Source organism: Phocoena sinus, chromosome 9, assembly GCF_008692025.1.
Source record: "Phocoena sinus isolate mPhoSin1 chromosome 9, mPhoSin1.pri, whole genome shotgun sequence".
NCBI classification, from domain to species: Eukaryota; Metazoa; Chordata; class Mammalia; order Artiodactyla; family Phocoenidae; genus Phocoena; species Phocoena sinus.
In genome coordinates, this window is record NC_045771.1 from 28218604 (window position 1) to 28238569 (window position 19966).

Here is a 19966-nt window from a genome sequence, read left to right on the forward strand (position 1 = left end):
AATGATAAGAGAACACAAATCTTCATAGATCAGGCATTTTTGTAATAATAATGGAAGGGAAAAGTGTATTTGCCAATACACTTCATGACCTGTTTCCATCTATTAATGAATAAAAGATTATATGAATCTACTGTTCCAACTATAATAATATGAATATTGTTCTTAGGTTTTTCATGGTTGTTAATGAAAATATTCTGTCAACATTAAAATGAAATGTGATAAATATATTTTATACATTGCAAAATGCTTATTGAATACCTTCTAAAAATAACAGTTACTGGGGGAAACAATGAAAATACAAAAATGACAGGATTTTGTTCTTTCCCTCAAGGTGTTTGCATGTGGTCAGGAGACAGATATGTAAGTAAAATGTGATGAATGGTATAATTAATCAGTGTGTCTCTGCGGGTGTGTATAGGGCATAATGTGAACACGTGGATGACAGTCTCTTAATTTGATACTGGATAGTTTGCGTGGATTTCTTTAATGCTCCACCCTGGCTCCATATTAGAATGACCTGAGGAGCTTTACAAACCACTGGGTACCTGGGCCCCCACCTCAGACTAAGTGAAACAGTCTGTGGATGTGGGGCCTAAGTGTCTATTTTTTAAAAGCTTCCTACGTGATGCTGAGGCTTAAGGACCCCTGGTCTGACAGTTCATCTGAGGTCTTCATGCCATGGTCATATCTAAGTATAGAGGAGGCTGGGAAACAGTCTAGCTCTCTGCCCAGAAGAAGAAATGATTTGGAAGTCTGGAAACTCAATCCTCTGTTGGAACTTTAATGAAGGTTCTAACAAGGACAATTCCTGAATTTTGGAAGATGTGTAGAAATTCAGCAGACTGGAGGAAAACAACACTTACGAAGGCACGAGGAGAATGAAATGGCTTGGAGTCTATGGGAGATTCATTGTGTGTTTTGGTGGAGTAGCAGATGAAGCTAGAGTTAGGAAAGGACTTGAATGTTAAGGGGCCTCACATGCTAGCTGGAAGAGCTTGGAACTATCACAAGATAGGGAACACTGTTCATCTGTGAGGCAAGGAATGACAGGAACAAGTTGGGGTTCTGGAAAGATCCCTCTCTGTAGTCTAAAGAATGGATTGCATGTGGCCCATCTCCTGCCTCACCCCACCTGTGGGCATGGCGCAGCATTATTAAAAAAGAAGTGGAGGGCTTCCCTGGTGGCGCAGTGGTTGGCAGTCCGCCTGCTGATGCAGGGGACATGGGTTCGTGCCCCGGTCCGGGAAGATCCCACATGCCGCGGAGTGACTGGGCCCGTGAGCCATGGCCGCTGAGCCTGCGCGTCCGGAGCCTGTGCTCCGCAATGGGAGAGGCCACGACAGTGAGAGGCCCGTGTACCAAAAAAAAAAGGAAAAAAAAAATGTGGAACAGGACCTGCATATTAATGTTTTGCGTAGTCATGAGGCTCTGCTCCTTGCCCTGCTGTGGTCCTGTTTTCCTGTGTTGCCTGTGAAGTTCCTAGACAACTGGATTTCACCTGGGTGTCTCGTCACATCCTCTTGGATCCATGCCTTGTACTATGCTTCAGAATTCCTCTGTGCTCCTGCGCTTGGGAGCTTTGGCGTGAGTCAGAACGCTAGACCACCTACTTGCCTTAAAAGGGACATGATGAAAGCCCAGGAATTCAAGCAGAAAAAGGGATCAGCTGGAGTCTGTAGTTTAAGACATACCATTCTCCAGAACTACGAATAACATCCACCTATTCCTCTCACTCACGTTTTATAGAAAAGATAGTATCCTTTGATGGCTGTCTCCCATTTACGTTTCCAGCATTTATCTGATGCAGCATTTCTATAAATTGTGGTCTGATGGGGCATCTCTGATGAGGGTGTTCTTTCAATATAGCACCTATTCTGGTCAGCCACTGATCAAGGCTCTCCATATATTGCGGTCCCTCTTCCCATGGAGCAATATTTTGGGGCAGGGGCATATGTGGCAGGGGGCGGGGGGGAATCAAAAGTTCTGTTGTGTACCTGTTAGACGTCACATGTTAGACGTCCATGTGATGGCAGGTGGTAGTTGAATATACAAGTCTGAAATTCCAGTGAGAGGTCAGAGTTGGAGATAAAGATTTGGAAATCATTTTGATAAAGTTAGTGTTTTAATTTAAGTCATGAGACATTATGAAATCATACTGGGAGAGTCTGGGGCTCAAGAAGAAAAAGGGCCAACGACAGAGAGGCCTGGGGATGCCAGGATTTAGAGGCTGCACAAAGGTAAAAGAGCCAGCGAGGAGGGAGGAAACCAGAAAGTGTGGTGTCAGGAAAGCCATGGGAATACATTGCAAGGAGAGAGTTTACCTGTGCCACACAACAAGGAAGTGACCCTTGAATTTGTGAAGTGGAAGCCACTGTTGGCTTTGACAAGGGAAGAGTTTTTGGAGTGGTTGGGAGTGAACCTGACTGGAGTGGGTTAAAAGAAGAACCAAGAGGGCTTCCCTGGTGGCGCAGTGGTTGAGAGTCCGCCTGCTGATGCAGGGGACACGGGTTCGTGCCCTGGTCTGGGAAGATCCCACATGCCGTGGAGCGGCTGGGCCCATGAGCTATGGCTGCTGAGCCTGCGCGTCTGGAGCCTGTGCTCTGCAGCGGGAGAGGCCACAACAGTGAGAGGCCCGCATACCGCCAAAAAAAAAGAAGAAGAACCAAGAAAGTAAGAAAGTGGTGTTAATAGGAAAACTTCAGGGAATCAGCTAATATGAAGAATATTATATAGTCAAGAAATTCCTTCTATTTAGTATATTAAATCATTTTATTTAAAAAAAAAATTATTGAGCCCATACCTTACTATGTGTCAGGCTCACAGTATCGGACTTGGTTCTTAATTGTTTATTGCTTTCGGACGTTTAGAAATGTATGGCCCATAAAATCCCGATTTCTTCTGGTAGGTGGTCAGAACAACTTTTTACGAAGTACTTTTTTTAAAAAGCAGTTGGAAAGGGCTGAAGAAAAAGGACTGTATGCTTACGAAGAGTATCCTGTGAATTTGACACTTTTAGATGATTATTGGGGTCATAATATCCTGAACCCTCTTTGTTTAAGACCAGAAAAAAAATTTCTTTTTTCCGTTTTCCCTAATTACCTTAGATAGAGCAGGGCCAATTGATCATTGTCTTAGTAAGATTTTACTTGTGTAATGGGTGGCAGTGATGATTCTAGTTATTTGTTACAAACTGGTAGAAAGGCCTCTCTTGTTAAATGTTTTTAAATGTTGTCATTTCCTGTTTGCAAAGTGTTTTCAGTTGTTTGTTACAAAGTGGTAGAAAGGCCTCTCTTGTTAAATGTGTTTAAATGATGTCATTTCCTGTTTGCAAAGTGTTTTCATGATTCTTTTGTGAAGGTCTCCAGGTGAAGGAGGCTGACATCTTGTTTCACGAAGCCTCAGAAGTTTGTGCACTCACTATGTACCTGGTATGGTACTAAAGGAATAGTATTTGAAAAATATAGATAGGTTTGCTACCCTGTTTTGTTTGAGAAATCAGATGCTATTAGGATTGTTGCACTGAAAAATACTGCAGTGATAAAAACACGGATTCGCTATGCTTATTTTGAGTTTCCCTTTCAGTTTTTCACATAGGTCAGCTCTTCTTTCCACTGTACATCCATGGCAAACTGCTGAATCTGAAACTTCTCAAACTCAACAGGTTCAAAGTGCTCTTTTTTCTCATCTCAAACCTGGTTCTATTTATGTATGTTCAGCTTTCTGACTCAACACCAGGAGCCATTCGTGTTTATTGCCTTCCCAGTCCAAACAGTAATCTGGTACTGCTACTTTCTCCATTATGTTGCAGTGTCTGCTCTTGTCTTCCACAACCATCCGCGTAGCTGGAAACTTCAGTACCTCTCATATGGAGCATGACAGTAACCTCTCACCTGCTTCCTCCCTTCTAATCCTACATGTTTTATTGCCATATTAATATTATTGAAGCACCATCCTGTTCTCATCATGACCCAGCTTTGAACAGGGAGAAAAAATATGGCTCCTCTGTTAACAGAATGAAGTTCGTAGCCCTTGGCTAGGCTTTCAACACCTGTGGCATTCAGCCTGGCCCCCACCTGCCTTTCTATGTTCTTTCCCATATTCTTCCCCATGTGACGATTCTTTACACACCCCCTGTGCCAGGTGAGCCGAAGCACTCCCTGTTCCTCATCTACACCCTGTATTTTCTTGAATTTTAATTTTGTCTCACTTTATTCTCTTCACTTGGAAACCCCCTTCTCTGTTCTTAAAGAATCAAGTGAAATTCCTCCTCCACAAAGCCTGCTGTGCTCCTGCCTTCACTCATTTTTCTTAAATATTGTGGGAGAGGGGAAAATCCGTGAGGAATGTATAATTCCCTAGCATACCCAAAAGCTTGTGATATTATACTTTGTATTATAGATACTTATACATGGCTCTCTTATTGCATTGTAACAACTTGAACATAGGATAAATATTAAAATCCTTTTACCGTAAATTGTCCAGTAATATTTAACGTGTTTCCTGTTGTGGGCCCTCATGGCAAGTGACTGACAGAATGGAAACTGAGGGTGAGGTGTCGTGAAGGAGAGGGAGGTGGTTACGTTGAACCCTGGGGTCAAACTATAGGATTCAGACCCTGGCCCTGCCGAGTATGAACTGTGTGACCTTGATCCTGGAAAATTGTTTAAACCTGTCTGTGCTTTAGATTTTTTCATTACTAACCTGGGATGATGATAGGAACTCCTTCCATATGGTTGCTCTGAGGTTTAAATGTAATGATGTTTACAAACACTTAGAACGTTTCCTGACATACAGTGCTGTATAAATTCACCTCTTACTAGTCCTGATGAGGCTAAAGTTCTAATCTGCTCTGACAGCGTCCTCTAAAGTCGCTGATAGTGTCTGTGTTATTTTACTTAGTGCTAAAATCTCTCCGTTTCATCCTTATTAATGTGAATGTATATTCAATTATTTTATTGAGGGAAGTATAGTTAGTAAATAATTGCTTGAAAATGTTAGCTCATGACTTCTGTCTAGAAGATAAAATGTTAATACCAAATGGAATCCTAAGGAAAATTTCATGATGTGCAAAAATTTGCGAAGTTATACCTACCATTTTAGGCAATAATGTATGCATAGTCTCCAGGCTATCGAAGTCCCCTGGTTTTTATGTTTGAAGTTAAAGTTCTTGTGTTCTTACTTTTGAACATTTTTTTCCATTACTTAATATAGTTTAGTTCAGTTCACATAGGCTAATTTTATATCTCATTAACTTGTTCATCTTTTTCCTACTTTTAAGTAGTATTCAAAGGGAAGTGTGGTTTGGGAAATGCAATTTTAAGACTCTCAGAACTGTTCTCTGAGAAGCTGCGGCAGAACTGCTCTTTCCGAGCCAGGTTTCTTATGCACAGTTTAGCAAGTAGACGTGAGAGTGATCTTTACAGGCTCTGCCTTTAGCAGCCAAGTGCTCCCTGACTCAGACGTAACAGCATCCAGGCAATGCGTCCCTCTTGAGAATACGGGGATCACTTCACTTCCTCGTGCTCTTTGTGCTGCACGAAGTTGCAGAAGGAGTTTTAGTTACCTTGGAGTTGCTGGCTAATTGTCAGTGATCAGATAGCGGGAAGGAAGGACTTTTTTGCTTCTGTTTTTGAGGGAGGTTGCCTCATGGAAGATGGGTCAGTCTGGAGGGATGTTAGGGTCCAAGAACCTTTCAAATACAGGTGGAATTATTCCTTGCATTTACTTTAAAACTGGGACTGGTTACGGGAATCCCACCATTGGAGATGGATTGGTTTAGGCCTCTTGTTAGGGTGGTAGGGTGAGCTAACAAGGGTCATATATTGTGGTGTGAGGTAGGGGTCATAAATATCTGAGAAGTTGAATAATGAGAAGACTACTACGAAAGACATATTGTCAGGTAGTACCTGCTTTGTTACCCAGTAGGTAGGCAGGTAGTCTTCTCAGAAGATTTGGAGATTGATCTGGACAATGAAGGTAGGTAAGAAGAGCACCCCAGGCAGGAGAAATATACACAACATATATGATTGGGGAAATGTAATATGTTTTGTATATAATGAGCAAACTAATTTGTATAAATAATGCAAGTATCCAAGAGGTTAAAAAGTGAGATTGGTACAAAATAGGGTGGACCTGAAAACTAAGCTGAGATGTTTGAGTATCATTCTTTCTCATTCATATCCACTTATTTTCATTCACTTCCACCCATACTTCCATCCATCTGCCCTTTACCCCTCCTCCTCTTCTAAGATGTTAGCCTGATCAAGGGTAGTGAGAATCATGTGTAGAAACAGGGCAGCCATGAAGAAGAGTGGATTGTAAAGAAGGACACTTCAGTCTTAGCTGAGGCCATTGTTGGATGCCTGAAAGGAAAGACCTTGCCTTCAACTGGAGATAGAGAACTGGGACTCAGGAGAGAGGCCAGAGCTATGTGCTGAGTTATGTTATGACATCATATACAACAGCAGACACTCTGTCTAGAACAGCTAAGGACCAACTGTGTGTGCTTATGGGCTGAGAGAATGAGGGGGCTCAGCACAGAAAACAGAGCAGGAACAATCAGTACTCTATCTTCACGATAAGTAATTTGATTCAAGTGATGGTAGAAAATTAACAAATTTATTGATGAAGTAAATGAATTTGCTAATTCTTAATACAGCTTTTGACCAGGGTTTTTAGGCTATGTTGCAAAATCCATGCATATTTGGCACTGTCAAATAAGTCAAACACTGGGCTGTGAGAAAATTATAATGTTGGGTGGAGTGTTCTTTTGGAATTGGGGTTAGGTTTGTGCAAATTCATTCTCATGATGTATTATGTCTAGATCACCAGATTTATAGATGATATAAACAGAATAATCAGCAAATGAATTAATCTCACAGAAAACACTATTTATGTAACAGTGCAAATCCTAGTGTACTTGTATATTTCATACTAAAAGATAAAGGTGAATGTTATAAGAAAGTAACAGAATATAATTTGTTTGAAAAGAGATATGCCATAATTGGACTGGGGACTCAGAAAAGAACTAATTTTTCTTTCAGTGGGAGAAGCGCACAATTGACTGGGGTTAGCGCAAACAAAGGCATCATTATGGGAAAACACAGCTATTAATCCCCATTTTTAGTGATTGACAATATTAATGTGAAGACAGTTATCCTGGTTCTAGAAAATAGATTAATCATAGAGGGCAATGATGCTAAACAGTGCTATGAAAAGTGCTTTTTTAGAAGACTTTTTTTTTCTCTTTAAGATATGAGCAAATTTAACGAATTTGAGTATTTGATGTCTGTAGTTTTTACAGCGTTAGAAGAATGATATCAGATGCTATAAAATGAAGCTGTTGGGTAAAACTTGGTAAGGTTGTTCTTATGTGGTTTAAAATTTTCTTACCTGTAAGATAGTTGGCCACCAATGAAGTCTTTGGGTCTTCCCAAGGACTTCTGTGAAGGGAGATTTGTTGATTTCTGAGACCTTCTCTTCTCAGAACTGTTTCCACGGAACTTGAGAGGACTGGGGCCCAGAGAGCCCAGGGTTTGAGATTTGCAAGTCAAGACTAATAGATGCGGCATCAGATCAGTATTTTCTCTATTCCTCAAAGTCCATTTTTTAATATTTCCATTTTAGCAAATTCATCCTGATATTATCAACCAGGAAAAACATCTCTTCCATCACTGATTGCCCACACTCCTTGATCAGTAGCTTTCTGGTGGCAATTCTATTCTGTTTTAAATGCTGTTTTTACTGTTTTCTGTATGAAATGTGAACTCCTGGAAGGCCACTACTTCTGCAGCTACAGAATAGCTTTCAGTAGTGCTTGCTGTACAGTAGGTGTAGAAAAAACATAGAGTTAGTAAAGTAATTGTGAGCCATTCAGTCAACATTGTTCAGAGCCTATGTCTTAGTGTCCTTAAATGAAGAATTTAACAAATCTTCGAAAGGGTAAGGTTGATGATGTGTAGGCCTGTGGTGGCCATTTTCCATTGCTTATGTTTGAGAAGCCAGACAGCCTCTTCTAGAAGAAATGAATAGAGACTTCTATAAAGAAGATTCTCCTAGAGCCATGGTTCTTTACCTCTTTTCAGTTAACCACCCCTTTGGGTAAGCTATGAAATTCAAACAATTCCTCAAGGAGAAAAGTGCATATCTCTCCAAATTTTGCTCCCAACTTGAATGGTTCAGACTCCTGAAGGTCCAGGTTAAGAACTTCATAGCCAAGAGAATTCTGAATTTGGAAACAGCAATCCCTGTGTAATGAACAGGCGGAAAATAAAAGTACTGAATATTTGTCAAGACATTGAAATATTTTGATAATTAAAGTGATAAAATGTTCTGTATAATAGATACTCAAGGCATTGCAGAGAATAAAGATATGTTTAGGCATCTGTTATGGTCAGGGTTGAATGACCCTCTTTCAAAGACCTGGAAAACATTCTGTGCCAGGCAAGAATATCTGTGAAGTATAAGTAATCTATTGTCATATAAAGTGTTGTAATCAGGAATTTAAAGTAAAAGAAAATGAAATTAAAAGATGTCCTTGTGGAGTGAGGACTTGTCTCTGGCCTCTACTACCAACTCCATGGTCCCCAAATTATCCCCATTGACTTTATCTCACAGCCCAAATCAGGCACTAGAAATGGATACATCACCAACATTTTAAAGTCTGATGTCCCACATCTATTAAACCATCCATATGGGCTTTTTTCTACTTTTTTTTTTTTTTCTTGAGGGGAAGGAGGAGAGGAGGTAGTGTGCAAAACCAAGTTTTCAGAAAAGAAAAGATTATTTTCACCATAATGATGTATACAACTGTATTGACAAAGTGAAATGCACTTCAAGTGGCTAGAGATACACTACACCACGCAAAAAAAGAGTCTTGGCCAAGGAGTAAGAGTACCTGGATTTGGTCTGCCTTCAACTATGTGATTCTGGGTTTCACTACATAACTCTAATTGGATTGGTTGTGGGCTGTGAAAGAAAGAGAGAGGTCAAAGATGAGACCTAGGCTTTGGGCTTGAACAAATGGTAAATAGGTGTGCCATTTATATGACATGGCATTACTCACGGAAGGAGTGATTGAGGTGGGGAAATGGCAATCAGAATTCCATTTGGGGCATGTTAAATGCAATGTGCCTTGTCTTCATGCAGGTTGAAATGGTAGGTAGGCAGTTGAAAATAACAGATTGGCCCTCTGGTGAGAGGTTGGAGCTATAAATACATACTTGGGAGTTATCAGTGAATAGATGCTCTTTATGGCCATGCACTTTGAGAAAAGCACCTAGGCAGTGAACGTGTAGATGAAAGAGGTCTGTGGCCCCAATCCATTGTTTATAAATGTTAATCTCTCGTGCATGGGAGCACGTCTCCAGTTTAATAATGGAAATTAAAATCTATTTGCCTTATTAAATTTATTTTTAAACATTCTGAAAATGAGGTACATTGTATAAAACTAACCAACTGGGGATTGGGTGGAGGAAGTGGGTGTGGTGATAAAAGGGCAACATATGGTGTTAAAACTGTTCAGTGTCTTGACTGTGGTGACTGAGTGAACCTAGACAGATAATAAATTGTATAGAAATCCATACAAATGAGTGTGCATAAAACTAAGGAAACTGGAATAGGATGGATGACTGTATCAATCAGTATTCTGGTTGTACGTGATGGTCTAGTTTTGTAAGATGTTACCATTGAGGGAAACTGGGCAGTGTACAATGGATATCTCTCAATTATTTCTTACAACTGCATGTGAAACTGCAGTTATCTCAACTGAGGAGTCAACCTTTAAGAAAGCATTCATAATCCTAAAGATGCTACCAGAAAACTACTAGAGCTAATCAGTGAATTTTGTAAAGTAGCAGGATACAAAATTAACGCACAGAAATCTCTTGCCTTCCTATACACTAATGATGAAAAATCTGAAAGTGAAATTAAGAAAACACTCCCATTTCCCATTGCAACAAAAAGAATAAAATATCTAGCAATAAACCTAAGGAGACAAAAGACCTGTATGCAGAAAACTATAAGACACTGATGAAAGGAATTAAAGGTGATACAAACAGATGGAGAGATATACCATGTTCTTGGATTAGAAGAATCAACAGTGTGTAAATGACTATACTACCCAAAGCAATCTACAGATTCAGTGTGATCCCTATCAAACTACCAGTGGCATTTTTCACAGAACTAGAACAAAAAATTTCACAATTTGTATGGCAACACAGAAGACCCCAAATAACCAAAGCAATCTTGAGAAAGAAAAACACAGCTGGAGGAATCAGGCTCCCTGACCTCAGACTATACTACAAAGCTACAGTAATCAAGACAGTATGGTACTGGCACAAAAACAGAAATATGGATCAATGGAATAGGATAGAAAGCCCAGAGATAAACCCACGCACATGTGGTCACCTTATCTTTGATAAAGGAGGTGAGAATATACAATGGAGAAAAGACAGCCTCTTCAATAAGTGGTGCTGGGAAAACTGGACAGCTACATGTAAAAGAATGAAATTAGGACACTCCCTAACACCATACACAAAAATAAACTCAAAATGGATTAAAGACCTAAATATAAGGCCAGGCACTATCAAACTCTTAAAGGAAAACATAGGCAGAACACTCTACGACATAAATCACAGCAAGATCCTTTTTGACCCACCTCCTAGAGGAATGGAAATATAAACAAATGGGACCTAATGAAACTTAAAAGCTTTTGCACAGCAAAGGAAACCATAAACAAGATGGAAATACAACCCTCAGAATGGGAGAAAATATTTGCAAACGAAGCAACTGGCAAAGGATTAATCTCTAAAATTTACAAGCAGCTCTGCAGCTCAATATCAAAAAAACAAACAACCCAATCCAAAAGTGGGCAGAAGACCTAAATAGACATTTCTCCAGAGAAGATATACAGATTGCCAGCAAACACATGAAAGAATGCTCAACATCACTAATCATTAGAGAAATGCAAATCAAAACTACAATGAGATATCATCTCACACCAGTCAGAATGACCATCATCAAAAAATCTAGAAACAATAAATGCTGCAGAGGGTGTGGAGAAAAGGGAACCCTCTTGCATTGTTGGTGGGAATGTAAATTGGTCCAGCCACTATGGAGAACAGTATGGAGGTTCCTTAAAAAACTAAAAGTAGAGCTACCATACAACCCAGCAATCCCACTACTGGGCATATACCCTGAGAAAACCATAATTCAAAAAGAGTCATGTACCAAAGTGTTCATTGCAGCTCTATTTACAATAGCCAGGACATGGAAGCAACCTAAGTGTCCATAGACAGATGAATGGATAAAGAAGATGTGGCACATATATACAATGGAATATTACTCAGCCATAAAAAGAAACGAAATTGAGTTATTTGTAGTGAGGTGGATGGACCCAGAATCTGTCATACAAAGTGAAGTAAGTCAGAAAGAGAAAGGCAAATACTGTATGCTAACACATATATATGGAATCTTAAAAAAAAAAAATTCATGAAGAACCTAGGGTCAAGACGGGAATAAAGACACAGACCTACTAGAGAATGGACTTGAGGATATGGGGCAGGGGAAGGCTAAGCTGGGATAAAGTGAGAGAGTGGACATATATGGACACGTATACACTACCAAACGTAAAATTGATAGCTAGTGGGAAGCAGCCGCATAGCACCGGGAGGTCAGCTTGGTGCTTTGTGACCACCTAGAGAGGTGGGATAGGGAGGGTGGGAGGCAGGGAGACCCAAGAGGGAGGAGATCTGGGGATATATGTATATGTATAGCTGATTCACTTTGTTATAAAGCAGAAACTAACACACCATTGTAAAGCAGTTATACTCCAATAAAGATGTTTAAAAAAAAAAGCATTCATAAAAATTATATAAACTTTCAACTGTGTTTGAGTTTCGTAATACTCAAAAGAAAACAAAACATATGGCACATGGAATGGTAAACTAAAATTCTTACTTATAGTTAACCAGCTGATTTACCTCCTTGAATTCTGTCTAGCATTACATAAAACAAAGACAACCAGTAAAAAGTTTTATTGGTTGTCTTTATTATATTAGCTTTTCCTCTTTTTTTTTGTAAACATGTTTGGGAGTATGCTTTTCTAGCTTCACAGAAACGGCACTGTAGTCATCAGTCACATTTCAGGCTCTGGTTGCTGTTAACGGACAGTTCAGTACAGTAATGCTCTGCTTTTCTTTGTCTATATGTTTTCAGACAAATGCAGTTAAGACATTAATATTTTTTTAAAGTAGAAAACTCTGAGAAAGAAAACACTTGCAAACTGCAGAAGTGACTCAAACAATTCCATTTAAAGTTAAATAAGAACTGTTAATATGAAGATACAAATAGTTAAAGATGTTAAATCATATTTTGTGGTGAAATTTGAAGGAGAAGTTTTAAGGTTTTAAGATGTTAAATGCTATTTCTTGGTGGAACTGTAACTCTTCACTGCAAGTAACCATTTTATTTTTTGTGGAAAAATATTTATCAGCATTTAAGCAAAATGAGAAGATACCCCATGTTACGTTTACTGTATTTGAGGTATTGTAGTTAGGGTTCTTACACATAATTTTTGTTTTTAGGACCTTGATTTCGGTTACCTGGAATAGGCATTTACCATCTATTTTTTTCCTTAATAATTTTGTTAGTTTTTAATGTAAGTCATTTTGACTTCAGATGCAGTGAACAGAGAGACTTGTTTCTGTTTGATTTTGAATATGAATCAATTAAAATAAAAAGTGTATTTTTTTTTGAGATGACATAGCAACTCCTTTACAACAAGGATTTAGTTTAAGAAAATCTTGGCTATTTAAAAACTTGTTTTTAAATAAACTTGATTTTTTTATATAAACTTGGGAACATTTTTTGGAAAGGTGACCTTAGATCTGTTAAACAAACAGATAGATGGATTGATATAGAGGGACAGGTAGACTTCCTTATGTCCCTCTTAACCTGTTTGTGATGGAGACAGGCACAGTGACCTTTCCGAAGTCCTGCTTAAAACCTCTCGGTGAAATCCCGGTGCTATAGGAACCAATTGCAACCTCCCTAATTTGCCAGCGAAGAGTAGGCCTATAAGGTAGTCCCACCTCTCTCTCCAGCCCCATCTCTCATGAACCTTCCCTTCTTCCCCCTCTCCCCCCATTCCATTCCCCAAACCACTGTCTGCTCTCACCTCCAGACATTTGGTGCCCTCTTACTGGAGCACCTACCCTTCTTCTTGACCCTTCATATACATTCTGACACCACCATCCTACTGACCTGCTTTGCCCCTACTCATCTTTTTCAGAATTTTTCTTATTGAGGCTATTTTTTTAAATGTAACATGGTAAATTTGTAGTTCTTCAGCAAATGGACAAGTTAATCTGTATTCTCCTGGGTGTTTAATGTTGTACTCAGTACTAATCCAATTTTTAGATGGACTTTTACTAAAGTATGGTTGTAGTGTTTGGTCTAGGCTTCTTAATGAGGGAAGTGGGAGAGGGGAAGGAATTAAAGAGAAACATTGGCCTTGTTCACATCTGTAACCCACCCAGTGCAGCCCACACTGTGCCTGGCCCATAGGACTGCCTCGATTTAAGAGGTCTTAATGAACTAGTACAGGGAGATAGAAGGAATCATGAGGGAAAGTTAAAAGAGGTTATAGAAAAAGTTAAGGATTATGTCAGTGGAGAAGTTAAAGTAATATTCCATGTAGATGGAAATATCTATAAAAATGAGGATAGCATGCTAAGCTTTCAATCAAATTTAGAATAAGAGAATGGAATTCTAACGTGGTGCCGGTCTGTGAAGGGATTTCTTGGCAGTATGAGCCTGTTGGTACTAGAATGAGGAGCATATGAAGACCTAAATGGTAGAAAGTTATAGCAAGCAATCAAGTAGTGCCTTGATAGTTTAGCACAAATAAAAACTTACTATAAAAATGAAGGAAATATTTTTTGGAAGATCAAGGAAAAAAGTGAAACATTACTCAGTATCTCACTCTCCAGAAATGCATTCTGGGAATTTGAAAGAACAAAGCAAGAGATTTATCTATTTTGAACTATTTAGGACTGACCTTAATGAAGGCAGAAGGATGGCCTGAATAAACTTAATGACAGCTTAATGCATCCTCAAGGAAACAAGGACTTCTTGGTTTAGCTCTGTTGTGGACAGGTTGGGCAAAGAATTATTATAATTAGATTTTTTGGTAAGCTGAGCTATTAACCTTAGAGATTTATTACCTTTTTTGTGAGCAAACCACAATGAAAAGTGCCCAAGAAATTTAGAGTGTCAATCTAATTAAACAACTTTCTGTGTTCTCAGTAGGTAGTTGAGAGAATTTATAAAGTTTTTTCAGAGTCATTTTGTCTTTGCTTTAATCTGTAGGTCACTGCCATTAAGTAATCATGTATGTGTGATTTCTGTTTTGTTTTTAAGTTGGATAATGCAGATGAACAAGCAGCCCAGATCAGAAGGGAACTTGATGGTCGTTTGCAATTGGCAGAGAAAATGGCAAAGGTAAATTGTTAACTTTGATATACTGTACCACATTTCTTTCTGTACTTAGATTTCTGTGAGCTGAAAGAGTTTTGTATAGATAAAGCCAGAATAATTTTATTTTCTCATGCATACCTCTTAAGCCCAGGTACCTGAATGCATATTATCTAAAATGGAGCACATTATCTATTTTACATATCCATCCTTATATAAGATGTTTAAATTCAGTGATAACTTTTGTAGATTATTCTTAAAGCAATGCCTGAATTTCTCAAACTGCCAGACTTAGAAGAATTTTAATACTGCACTAAGCATAATATAATCAGAGAGAAAACCATCCTGCCTGCAGAATCATACAATATATTCCGAAGTATCTAGCACAGTGCTTGGCACACAGTGGTGTCAACTAATATTTGAATGGTTGAAAAATATAATTTGAAGTTTCTAGTACAGAGTCTCATAGGGCATATTGAATACAATATTTTGTTTACTTTTATTTATACAATCATTGTGTGAACAGAAATAGATTTCAAACAAAAGCCATGAGTTTCTTTTTACTTCTGAGGACTCTTTGTCTAAATCATTCTCCAGTAAATTGATGCATTAATTTACTTCAGTGGTAAAAATAAAATTTTAGTCTCTTAAAATAGACTTGAGGTTATAATGCTGTTGATCTGAGAATAAGATTTTTTTCCTTTTGCTAAATGAAAAATGTGAGTATTTGATAGACTCTCCCTCCCTCCCTCTGTGTCTGTCTCTGTCCCTGTCTCTCTGAAGAATCCTCTCTGTTGGGGATTTTTCTTCATTTTAAAAACTTTAGGCATAACATGTATATAGCAAAGTGCACAGATCTTAAGTTTACAGCTTGATGAGTGTGTATGCGCCCTGTATTAACCACCTCCCAAATCAAGATAGTGAACTTTTCCAGCACTTTAAGGAGATATATCCCATACTGCATGTGACTATTGTCACATGATTGTACTCAGTGTATAATTAATGAGCACACTAGTTAGATGTTAAAACTAGTCTGAAGGTCATTTGAAAAGTAGGTGTTTTTAGGCAAAATTAAAGTAAGATTCAAATATTAGATATAAAAGTGGTTAAAAAAAAACTGGTTAATTTCCAACAGGGATTTAAACTATAACCATTGGATTATCTTAGTCACCAGACACACATTATTTATATCTTTACCAGACAAAATTCTACAAAGTAACGTGTGACTTCACTTGTAAACAGGATCTTTAATCAATGTAAGCGGTAAATTGAACTAGGTACATTTCCCCCACATGGTCCTTGGATGGCCTTTGCTCACATATGATGTTGGAAGGACCTGTTCCCTCACCTTTTTGCCTTATATCTGAGTTTTGGATGCTTTTTATGACAGCTTTTAAAATTAGTCCACAAATGTAAAAATGTTTTTATGCTTTATCTTTTTCCTCTTTTGCATGTATTGAAAAACTATCCAAAACATTATTCCCTGCACCCCCAAAGGAAACCAAGTTATTATATAACTGAGTAGTTATGTGTTTTTCCTGAGGATGCAAACTTACTGTGTGGGCATGTTGCTTCAAGCTATAGAGGAATATTAAAAGGATACTTAAGAATCTTCCTTGGGAGAGTTTATTATGGATGTAGATATTTAATCTCTCTGTGATATAAATACACAATTTTAACATTGATTATATGTAAGTTATTTTAAAAGAAATATGTCAAGGTTATATTGGGGGAAAAGAAAAACAGGTGGTCCAGGACTCTGGGACTGATTCATGAGGTGGTGCCAGCTGCTCCTTTCCAGCCCATGAACAAACTGGTGCAAGTGAGTCAGACCAGGGGCAGGTTGATGAATGCATTGTGGATGTATTCCATTCACCCTGGAGATGGGGATTTCTTAGGTAACAGTTTGAATGGTGCCAAAGGAGACAGTAGTAAAGGCATTGATTTTTCTGGAACATTAGGCAGTCATTCATTTGAATGATGGCAGCTTGAGGCTGTCATCCCCCAGCCAGTTTTATACCGCTGTCATTACATTACATCGCATTTCCCATCATAAAGCTGTATACCCTCTACCTTTCAGAGAGAAGACCTAAGTGCCAGGCTGTCAGAGGTTAAAGAAAGAGCCAAGAGTATGAGGAAACCTCACTTGCTATTTGTGGGGATGTAAATGGGTATAACCTTCTCTAAGGGCAATTTGGCAATAGCTGTTAATATCTATCTAAGTATCAATACTTGGAATGTCCTTTTAACTGAGTGAAGGAAACAGAAGTCTGATTGCAGAGGTCTGAGGACTGAATGGCAACACTCATGTAATTTGGGAAGAAAACTGAATCTCCTAATTTGATATTATTACTTTTTCATGTACAGCTTTTATCATAAATTTACATTAGGCTTTAAACTTAATTTTTTCTAAACCTTTACTAAAAAACTGAATTTATGGCAATAAGGGATCTTGATACATTTGTATGACATGAAAGTTAACTAATTTTAGAAGTATGGCCATATTTCTATTTCATAGTAAAGGTTTTTCAATTTGAATGCCTAACACATCAGTGGTATGAAAGAGAGATACTGTTAAAATGTTTGTTTCTTAACAGTCAGAGCAGTATATACTGAACATTCTTCTTATAGACCAGTTGTTCCAAGTATTTCAAAGATATCAGTGGCTAATTAAGATTCATCTATACACTAAAACTTTTACATGTATGATTTTTAGAGTTGGTTTTTCCCTTAAATAAATATCATATCAAAAATAAAGTTAAGCTGAAAATGTATATCATGTGATTCATTTTTTATGATAATGATCCTCCATAAGGTAGATAAGGTACAGTTAAATATAATCAAAATTGCCAAAGCCTGAGGCTTTTAAAGCCTAGAGTATCATTGAGCATCACAATTTCTAAGACAGTCGAGTATATATCCATCATATAATCTTTTACGATAAAATTGAAATATGACTTGTGTAACATTATTATTTTAAAAATTATTTTCAAGGAAAGAAAATTCCCCAGATTTATAGCAAAAGAGATGGAGAATATGTATATAGAAGAGTTGCGGTCTTCAGTGAATTTGCTAATGGCCAATTTGGAGAGTCTTCCAGTTTCGAAAGGTGGTCCAGAATTTAAATTACAAAAATTAAAACGTTCGCAGAATTCTGCCTTTTTGGACATAGGAGATGAGAATGAGATTCAGCTGTCAAAGTCCGACGTGGTGCTGTCATTCACCTTGGAGGTAAGTGGCTTTATCCCGCGTTTGCTTCCGGCAGTGTAAATGAGGCTACAGGGTCATTTCCGCTGACCTTGGTGGTAACGTTTCAAATTTAAAGCAATGTAATATATTTTGAAGAAGTTAAATTATTCTTCATTTGCTAGACAATCAGAGTGTGAATGCAAATTAATGCAAATTGTGCTTTAAACATAACAGTGGTGTTAGGGTTAAATAATAAAATAATACAAGTTTTGAGGCAAGTGTTCTTGGTGCCACCTAGGCTGGTGGAAATTTATTGGTAGAGTAAGCACTGAAACACGCTTGAGTGGAAATAGGATTTAAACACATAATTGAACTCTCTGTAATTTGGAAACTCCTTTCAAGCTTTTGGTTATTCTTGTTTTTAATCTGCTTTAACTACGAGATCATCTTTCTAGAATCAAATCGCATAAACCAGCTGTAATGTACAGTATTGGGTACTATAGATGATGAGAAGTAAAGACTTCTGCCTTTCTAGGATTTGCCGTTTCATTACAGGTACAGTAAATATCATTAAAAAGAAGCGAGAATAAATGTGGTGCATTTAAAATTGTGTTCCCCAAGACTTCAGAGTTTCATCTCTTTTATACAGATCACTGGAAACCAAAGACATTGATCCCTGACCTGTTCTACTGCTCCCTGTGGATATTTTTCATGATGGCATTTCCTCACTGCTAAACTCTGTATATGGGCTGATCCATGGATATGTGTATGGGTTTATACCCAACACCCACACATATGCTTGCAATATCCAGCTTAAATTTTTAGCCTCTCAAAAATTCAAGCTTGTAACTCCCTTCTTGCATTGTTATGTACTCTCTCTGCTAGGTCCCAGTACTGCTATTTGAGTTTGCTCGTTGACAAAGCAAAATATGTGGAGTCTTAGGAGGTACAGCTTTAGATTTTTTTTTTGATACCTCTTACACTTGGCTTGCTTCGTTTATGGCAGAAAAAGCAAATGTCTGCTTCTGTTCTTTCCTCCACTTACTCAACTCTAAGAGAAATTCAAGCTTGAGGATAAGACAACTGCCTGTCTTTCTTCCCTTCCAGGCTAACATTTTCTTTGTAGGTTAGTAGATTCAATTCAGTGTCAGGGTAGAAATAGGAGATTTTCTTCTGACTCCATACCCAGTTCAGGGATTAGCTAATAACTTTGCCAAGTGGCTTTGTTCCTGGGTTTCTTCTCAATCTCTTTAACCTCATAACCTCAGGATGTTTAATTTGAAACTACATAGTATCTCAGGTGTAGAATTTCCCAATCATTCCTGCGTCAGGTTTCCTGCCAACTAAAATGAAAACTGCCAACTCTTTTTTTCTTAAGGTTTTGTACAAAACAAAGTCAATTATTTAATTACAGCCTAACTTTTTCTAACAAGAGTTTGGCATTTAAATTCATTAATAATAAAAAATAATTTGGAAAGCAAATGATTTGTGTAATGTTTAAACCTACCATTATCTCTATAAGCATGCAGAACTGAAAACAGTTCAAAACACTTTCTCTTTTCTGTTGTTTAAAAATCTTACACCATTGTTAAGTAATTAGCTTTTATGAATTCTCTTTCCCTTTTTTTTTTTTTTTCTGCGTCACACGGGCCCCTCACTGCTGCGGCCCCTCCCGCCGCGGAGCACAGACTCACAACGCACAGCCCCAGCGGCCATGGCTCACGGGCCCAGCCGCTCCGCGGCATGCGGGATCTTCCCAGACCGGGGCACGAACCCGCGTCCCCTGCATAGGCAGGCGGACTCCCAACCACTGCGCCACCAGGGAAGCCCTCTCTTTCCCTTTTGAAAACAAAATTATGCTCATGAGTTAGTTTTTCTGTGAAACTATGAATTGTTAGTCTGTGCTTCATTGCCAGTATGTTAAACAGGGTTGTTCAGTTAGCAATAAAAGGGTGTTAGGAGGAAGAAATGAGTTAAAACTTCATTTTGCCATGGTCTGAGAAGCTTCCATATTTTTACAATCGTTTTGACATCCTCTGTTACTAGGTCTATATAAGGCAGATATTCTCCTATCATGGCATAGTACAGATCTGTTCCATGTTGCCTACAGTATTTTAAAGAGGAGTTGTGTCTCACAACAAAATGATGTCTCTTTCAGGGCAGACTACACAGTGCTTGTCCATGGGACACCTGAGGGAATGGACCAGGTACCTCCTCCAGCCCCAAGGCCTCTGACCTCAGCCTAGCTAAATCGAATAATTATCTCTCGCCCATTATCCAGGCCTCACTCATCAGACACCAG

General features: G+C 38.4%; 1 protein-coding gene across 11 annotated transcripts in view; it reads left to right on the forward strand.

Moving 5' to 3' along the window:
- The window catches only part of CADPS2 (calcium dependent secretion activator 2), a 494346-nt gene that overhangs the window by 168013 nt on the left and 306367 nt on the right, over positions 1 to 19966 (forward strand). For all 11 annotated transcript variants that reach the window (XM_032643104.1, XM_032643102.1, XM_032643096.1 and 8 more), the window contains exons 4-5: positions 14422 to 14502; positions 17470 to 17706. In XM_032643104.1, the coding sequence (XP_032498995.1) occupies positions 14422 to 14502; positions 17470 to 17706 (318 nt within the window). The remainder of the gene's footprint in view (positions 1 to 14421; positions 14503 to 17469; positions 17707 to 19966) is intronic.